The sequence below is a fragment of the Excalfactoria chinensis genome, chromosome 13 (genome assembly GCF_039878825.1).
Source record: "Excalfactoria chinensis isolate bCotChi1 chromosome 13, bCotChi1.hap2, whole genome shotgun sequence".
Taxonomy (NCBI): Eukaryota; Metazoa; Chordata; class Aves; order Galliformes; family Phasianidae; genus Excalfactoria; species Excalfactoria chinensis.
This window is the reverse complement of record NC_092837.1, coordinates 3,307,723-3,315,871: the sequence shown is the minus strand read 5'-3', so window position 1 is coordinate 3,315,871 and position 8,149 is coordinate 3,307,723. Positions and strand designations below refer to the sequence as shown.

Below are 8,149 nucleotides of genomic sequence, written 5' to 3'. Positions count from 1 at the left end.
CTGTCCCATCGCTGATGGTCCTCGTACTCTGCGTGCAAACCTATGGGAGAAGAGGGACGAGGTTGAGTTGGCGGCTCAGGCCCCCGAGCGCTGGGGAACCGACCTCCCTCCCTGGGCAGCCTCAGGCAGCCCCTTCCTCCCTGCTCACCTCACCAAGTCGCACTGAGCTGGGACTGAGCCCCGCAGCCTCAGGTCTACTGCACAGCACACGTGTCACAATGGCCGTTCCCTGCCACCCTCTGTGACGCCATCACACCTCACAGGGCTGAGGGCACCCAAGAATGACATCAAATGGAACGGCCATTGTGACGCGCGGGCTGCGGAACAGGGCTGAGGCTGCGGGGCTCAGTCCGAGCTCAGTGCGACTTGGTGAGGTGAGCAGGGAGGAAGGGGCTGCCTGAGGCTGCCGAGGGAGGGAGGCCGGTTCCCCAGCGCTCGGGGGCCTGAGCCGCCAACTCAGCCTCATCCCTCTTCTCCCATAGGTCAGCACGCAGAGGACGAGGCCCGTCAGCGATGGGACAGAAACTCTGCACTTGGTTTCGGTCGACGCGCACGGCGTGTGCGGAGACACAGGAGGCTGCCGGCTCGGAAGAGCCAGGTGAGAGCCAAGTATCCCTGCATGCACGGCCTGTGGTCCTGCCCCTCAGCTGGCACAGCCGGCACAGAGCAGCCCCGGGACAACCCAGGGGGCACCTGGCCCCGCAAGGCGCTCACTGCTGTTACTCTCTCCTCTCCAGCATGCGTGCTCTGTGGCCGAGTGGACGAGTATTCGACCATACTTGGCCGCAGACGTGAGGGTGATGGGTTCTACTTCCATACTTTCTGTGTGGTGAGTTCCCTCCTGACTCCTTCCTCCAAGTAGTGGTCCTCTCCTTTCTGCCACAACAAGGTCACACTCTTTCCTCTTGTACAGGTATTTGCCAGTGGACTTTGTCTACCAGGAACAGATAACAGAAATGCCTGTTTTCGTTTTGAAGACTTGAGACGCACAGTGAGGGAGGCAGAGCAGAGGGTGAGCACTGAACCGGAACAGGGAGCTTGGTGCCAGCAGAGCTTAGCCTGGTCCCAAGAAAGCAATCCCAGCCCCTCCTCCCAGCTCCAGGAGACATTCCTGCTCTTGCAGACCAGCCCTGTTCACCAGGCAGCTCTGCAGAGTGCCACCCAGCCCTGCCCGCATCCTGCGCCCTGCCCAGAGGTGCGGGGCCCGCTGCGTCGGCCCTGAGCCTGCAGCTGATGGGGGCTGCTCTGCTCTTTCCAGCTCTGCTTCGTCTGCGGCAGTTCGGGGGCCACCATTATCTGCGCAGACCTGGACTGTGAGCGGAGCTTCCACCTCCCCTGTGCCTCAGAGGGTCAGTGTGTCACCCAGCACTTCAACCGCTACAGGTAAGAGCTGCCAGGTGCGGCCTGTGGCTTCCAACCCTGCTGTCAGCACCAGCCAAAGCAGCGAGGAACGCGCTGTGAACCTTCCAGCAGCCTGACAGAACCAGAGCCAAGGCCTGGGGCTCCTTCCCGGTCCTCTGCCCTCCTCGCAGCCCTTCTCACCTCGCCCATCCCTTCCATCTTCCCCCAGGGCCTTCTGCTGGGAGCACCGCCCGCAGCAGGCAGTGCAGGCAGCACCGGAGCCAAACACGACCTGCATCATCTGCATGGAACCCGTAGATGACAGCAGGTCGTACGGCACCATGGTGTGCCCAGCCTGCCAACATGCCTGGTTCCACCGGGCCTGCATCCAGGTAGGAGCCCTCCCCTCGACCTGCGGCACCGCAGGCGCTCAGCAGCACCAGGCCTGGCTCACACCCACACTGCTTGTGTTTCTGCTGCAGGAACAGGCACTAAGCGCAGGGATTTACTGCTTCCAGTGCCCCCTGTGCCGAGACTGGAGCTCACTTATTCCAGAAATGCTCACTATGGGGATCCGAATCCCATTCAGGTTGGTGTCCTTCAGACAGCTCTTGAGATGCCTGGCCCTTGGCAGCCATTAACATGGGCCACAGCATCATTGGGAAGTTGGAACCAGCGATAAGGTGGAAGGGGATGGATGGATTTCATGGGTTAGTTTCAGTTCTGGGCCAGTGAGTGCTCATCACATTCTTTCCCTTCTCTGGCAGAAATCCAACATGGGAGGACAACAATGCCTATGCAGCACTGGGAGATCGGCACCGACGCTGCGATGCCAGCGACTGCCTTTACCCCCTTGGCAGGGAGCAGTTAGGAGAGGGGTGAGTGAGCTCAGCTGCCCTCTGGGGCTCTGCGTGGCATCGCAGCCTCACCACAGGCTGGGGGAGCACAGACTGAGCACCAGAGCTGTGCCGGGCACTCCCTGGCTCAGGGCACGTTGTGCTCACGGCCACAACCCGTTGCTTTCCACAGGCCCTGGCAGCTGCTCCTCTGCAGCTCCTGTGCTGCACAAGGCACACACCGACTCTGCTCCAACTTGAGTCAGGACACAACCAGCTGGGAGTGCGACAGCTGTGCTGGAGAGGGCACCGGTAAGAGGCAAACAGCCGCGTGCTGCTGGGCTGGGCCAGGCGAGGCCTGGCAGCGGCTGCTCAGAGCGGCCTTGCTCAAATCCCTCCAGCCCGGGACAAACGGGAGCCAGTTCCACCCCGTGGCTGGAATTCCATCCTGCTCACCTTCCTGCCTCCCCTTACAGCCTCCAGCACCAGCTCAGGTCTTGCTGGCCTCAGCACCACCAGCCAGCAGGGACTGCAGCCATCGGAGAGCTCTGTGTCACCAGAGAGCAGCAGCTCCGGCACCTCCAGCCAGGCACCATCAGGGCCAGATCACCGTTCCTGTGTGCCTGAGAGCAGCGGCCTGTCCATCCAGAGCAGGACGGACCGCAGGAGAATCCCTGCACGTCTGCGCCGGGATCAAAACATCTTGAATGAGTCCCGGGGACGCCGTGGGAGAACCCACAGTGCTGCTCTGATGGCCGAGAGCAGCACAGACTCTACCAACCTCAGGTGCAGGCAGGGACAGCGGGCCCGGACAAGAAGCCGCTCTCCGTTGCGGCGCCGGGCCCCAGAATCTGCGAGCCGGCCCCAGAGACACCGTGGGAGCGGGCAGACGGCAACCCCAGGTGCTCAGAGCTGCACCCGCAGCTCCAGAACACCGGCAGCACCGGGGTCCTCCAGGGCTTCCCCAGCGGCCCATAGAAGCCCATTCAGACATCCGGGGCGGGCCCGCACTCGCAGCCGCTCGCCTCTCCATCGCCGGGCTGCGGACACCGACAGCCAGCCCCGAAGACGCCGCACCAGCCGGTCCAGGCGGCGAGGGCCAGCCCAGGGGCGGAGCCGCTCCCGGGTACCACGTCGGGCCCAGCACATCACCGGCCGGCCCTGATGATGCCGTGGGAGCTGCCGTCTTCAAGCTCCAATACAATCTCCAACCCCAAACCCTAACCCTAATCCTATCCAATATCATCTAAATCCATCTCAATAAAACTTCATTCCCTTATGCCACTGTCAGTTTGGTTCTTCTCTGCCTTTCCCGAGGTGGGCAGCTTTAGGGCCTGGATCCACGGGCTTCCCTTCCCCAGCACCCAACCCATTCCTTCCTCCCCGCAGCCCGGTTCATGCTGAGCTGGGTTCTGGCCCCGACTCCAGCGGGGCGCAACGTTTCCAACGCACACCGTGGAGGAGGCCAGGCTGGCAGCTGCAGCCCCGTTCTGGGGCACACATCTTCCACACACTCTAGAAACCTCCCAGGCTGCTGCTTGTGCACCGTTCTGTATTTTCAGCATAGATCGGGGAAGTCCAAGTCCCCCATGGGAACAAATTCTGCCAGCTGCTCATAGAGCGCCTCGTCCATTGATTCATCCTGGTTAGGTGGTCTATAACAGACCGCCACAAGGTTGTCAGCTTGGTTGGCTTTCCCCTTGATCCACATGGACTCAACCTTATTATTCCCAGGCCCAAACTCAGCAACACACTCTTATAGAGCCCTTATGCCCCTTCTTCCTTGCCTCTCCCTTCTGAAGAGTTTAGTGCCCTTCACTGCAGGAATACAGTCATGGGAATTGTCCGACACTGTCTCATCAATGGCAACAATGTCACAGTTTGCCTGATGCACAATGGCTTCCAGCTCCTCCTGCTTGTTGCCCATGCTTTGTGCATTGGTGTAGAGGACTCAGCTGAGTCACTGGCCTCCCCCCCAAACCCATCATTGCTCCCTCAGGCTCATGTAGCAAACCTCGCTTCATCCCTTTCCCCCTTCATACCTAGTTTAAAGCCCAGCTCCTAGGCTGGGGATCCACTTTTCCTTTTGAGACAGATGGAACCCATCTGCAGCCATCAGGCCAGGTTCCAATTAAATCACCTCGTGTCACAAAAACCCTGGAATTCCTGCAATTGCACCAGCCTCTCATCCACATATTTATGAGATGGGTCTTCCTGTTCCTCTCACAAGGCAAGATGATGCAAGTGCCAGTCTGCCTTGGACTGAAGTGGTAGCTGATGCTGCACAGAAGAAAGGAATGCTCTCACATAGAATGTCACAATTCTGAGTAATCACTGCAGAGATGAACTACGTTAGTCTAACTGGAAAAGAGCTTCCAGGCAGCTTTATAAGAGTAGAAAAATGGTTGTTTGGGTCACAGAGGTGGGATTCTGAGAATCTGAGAGGTAAACTCTTATGAACAGTAAAGTCATGCAACAGCTTTAGAAATGTGAATCTTTCTAATTCAAGGCTGAGGTCCTGGAAGCTCCTCACTCATTTGTCCAGGAGCTCCATTTGGTTTTAGCAGCCAGGCAGAGATGTGCTAATTCCAGAAGCAGTGCAGTCTAACAGAGAGGAGACCACAACTGTGTCCACAATTCCCTCTATGGATTTGGGCAAATAACTTCATTCACTCTGCTTATATTTCCCTATCCCTATGGAGATGATGCTTTCACAGGGTTGTTCTAAAGGTAACATCCATACATGGCCGGGATGCGCTCAGTTTACTACAACTGAGCTGCTGAGCACTGGCTGAGGACACGGTGTGCGTTCTGTTAATTAATCAGATCCAGTCTGTGCCAGTGCAAGGCTTCCCCACACAAGATGTTGGCTTTAGGAGGCTGTAGCCAGGTGGGGGTCGGCCTCTTCTCCCAGCTAACAGCGATGGGACCAGAGGGAACGGCTTCACGTTGCAGCAGGGGAGGTCCCCGTTGGATGTCAGGAAGAACATCTGTGCTGAAAGAGCGGTCGGGCACCGGCACAGCTGCCCTGGGAGCTGGGGGAGTCAGCGTCCATGGAGGTGCTCCAGAAGCGTGGGGATGTGGCCCTGAGGGACGTGGGCAGCTGGGGGGTGGTCGGTGGGACTCGGTGATCGTAGAGGTCTTTGCCAACCAGAGAGATTCTGTGATTCTGTGAGTCGTTTATTGCAATGAGTGGTACAACTATCAGCGGGCAACAGCCCACAGGCAGAGCCTGGAGAACATCACGGCAAGACGTAAACGCTCGACTGGGACACTGCTGGAGCCACAGGCCCCGTAGCGTTCAGGTGGGGCCAGGAGGGTGGATGTGCCGCCCGGTGCCTTCGGCAGCACCAACACGCCGGGTTCCAGCAGGGCTGCGTCCGGCACCGGGCCCCTCACTGTGCGCTGGCTGCAAGAGACGCCTCCTCCCTGCAGCCCCTTCTTCTACAACTGCAGCACCATTCCCTCATGGCCAAGGGCATCTAGACGTGGTGCCTGTCACACCCACACCAGCCCGGAGTGACCTTGGTGCTGCTGCACACCGAGGGGCAGGAAGACCCCAACGAGGTGCGTGCAGCAGAGGGGGGTCCCAGACACCCCATAAAAGCAGAGTCCCCAGTAACCAGATCTGTGTGCAGGACGACGACCACAGCGATGCCTGGAAAGGCAGAGAAGAACCAAACTGACAGTGGCATAAGGGAATGAAGTTTTATTGAGATGGGTTTGGATGACATTGGATAGGATTAGGGATGGGGTTTAGGGTTGGAACGGAGCTTGTAGATGGCTGCTCCCACGGCTTCAGCAGGGCCGGCCGGTGATGTGCTGGGCCCGACGTGGTACCCGGGAGTAGCTCCGCCCCTGGGCTGGCCCTCGCCGCCTGGACCGGCTGGTGCGGCGTCTTCGGGGCTGGCTGTCGGTGTCCGCAGCCCGGCGATGGAGAGGCGAGCGGCTGCGAGTGCGGGCCCGCCCCGGATGTCTGAATGGGCTTCTGTGGGCCGTTGGGGAAGCCCTGGAGGACCCCGGTGCTGCCGGTGTTCTGGAGCTGCGGGTGCAGCTCTGAGCACCTGGGGTTGCTGTCGGCCGGCTCCCTCGGTGTCTCTGGGGCCGGCTCGGAGATGCTGGGGCCCGGCGCCGCAACGGAGAGCGGCTTCTTGTCCGGGCCCGCTGTCCCTGCCTGCACCTGAGGTTGTAAACAAGTGCAGGGCAGCGCCTCGAGGACCGAGATGTCCCCTGGCTCATAGAGTCTGTGCTGCTCTCGGCCATCAGAGCAGCACTGTGGGTTCTCCCACGGCGTCCCCGGGACTCATTCAAGATGTTTTCATCCCGGCATGGACGTGCAGGGATTCTCCTGCGGTCCGTGCTGCACTGGATGGACGTGCTGCTCTGGATGCTGCTCTCAGGCACACAGGAACCATGATCTGGCCCCGATGGTGCCTGGATGGAGCTGCTGGAGCTCTCTGGTGGCACAGAGCTCTCCGATGGCTGCAGTCCCTGCTGGCTGGTGGTGCTGAGGCCAGCAAGACCTGAGCTGGTGCTGGAGGCTGTAAGGGGAGGCAGGAAGGTGAGCAGGATGGAATTCCAGCCACGGGGTGGAACTGGCTCCCGTTTGTCCCGGGCTGGAGGGATTTGAGCAAGGCCGCTCTGAGCAGCCGCTGCCAGGCCTCGCCTGGCCCAGCCCAGCAGCACGCGGCTGTTTGCCTCTTACCGGTGCCCTCTCCAGCACAGGCGTTGCACTCCCATCTGGTTGTGCTGTCGCTCAGGTGGGAACAGAGGCGGTGTGTGCCTCGTGCAGCACAGGAGCTGCAGAGGAGCAGCTCCCAAGGCCTGTGGAAAGCAACGGGTTGTGGCCGTGAGCACAACGTGCCCTGAGCCAGGGAGTGCCCGGCACAGCTCTGGTGCTCAGTCTGTGCTCCCCCAGCCTGTGGTGAGGCTGCGATGCCACGCAGAGCCCCAGGGGGCAGCTGAGCTCACTCACCCCTCTCCTGACCGCAGTCTGCCCTGGGGGTAAAGGCACTCGCTGGCCATGCAGCGTCGGTGCCATACTGCCAGTCCGGAATAGGCGGTGTTTTCCCACCGTATTTGCATTCTCCTAGAGAAGGGAGGGAATGTGATGAGCATTCACTGGCCCAGGACTCAAACTAACCCATGAAATCCATCCATCCCCAGCCACCTTCTCCCTGGTTCCAGCTTCTCACTGACACATAGGCCCACGGTAATGGCTGCCAAGGGCCAGACACCAACCTGTCTGGGATTCGGATCCCCAGAGTCAGCATTTCCTGCAGGAACGTCTGCGTGTCTCTGCAGTTGGGGCAGTGGAAGAGGCGAATCCCAGAGCTCAGGGCCATTCTCTGCAGCAGAAACACAAGCAGTGTGGGTGTGAGCCGGGCCTGGTGCTGCTGAGCGCCTGCGGTGCCGCAGGTCGAGGGGAGGGCTCCTACCTGGACGCAGGCCCGGTGCAACCAGGCGTGCTGGCAGGCTGGGCACACCATGGTGCCGTACGACCTGCTCTCATCTACGGGCTCCAGGCAGATGATGCAGGTGGTGTCCGGCTCCGGTGCCGCCTGCACTGCCTGCTGCGGGCGGTGCTCCCAGCAGAAGGCCCTGGGGGAAGATGGAAGGGATGGGCGAGGTGAGAAGGGCTGCGAGGAGGGCAGAGGACCGGGAAGGAGCCCCAGGCCTTGGCTCTGGCTCTGTCAGGCTGCTCTGCTGGGAGGTTCACAGCGCGTTCCTCGCTGCTTTGGCTGGTGCTGACAGCAGGGTTGGAGGCCACAGGCCGCACCTGGCAGCTCTTACCTGAACTCCCCAAAGTACTTGGTGACACACTGGCCTTCATAGGCACAAGGGAGGTGGAAGCTCCGCTCACAGTCCGGGTCTGCGCAGGTGATGGTGGCCCCCGAACTGCCGCAGACGAAGCAGAGCTGGAAAGAGCAGAGCAGCCCCCATCAGCTGCAGGCTCAGGGCCGACGCAGCGG

At 60.6% G+C, this 8,149-nt stretch overlaps 1 protein-coding gene across 1 annotated transcript; it reads left to right on the top strand.

Annotated features, from left to right (window-relative positions):
• The first annotated feature begins 513 nt into the window (after positions 1–513).
• LOC140258363 (PHD finger protein 7-like) lies at positions 514–3,342 on the top strand. The gene is made up of 9 exons (XM_072348569.1): positions 514–598; positions 648–829; positions 914–1,012; positions 1,259–1,383; positions 1,571–1,733; positions 1,824–1,930; positions 2,109–2,219; positions 2,371–2,489; positions 2,654–3,342. Exons 1-9 carry the CDS (start codon positions 514–516, stop codon positions 3,340–3,342), a joined length of 1,680 nt encoding a protein of 559 aa, XP_072204670.1.
• Positions 3,343–8,149: the final 4,807 nt, after the last annotated feature.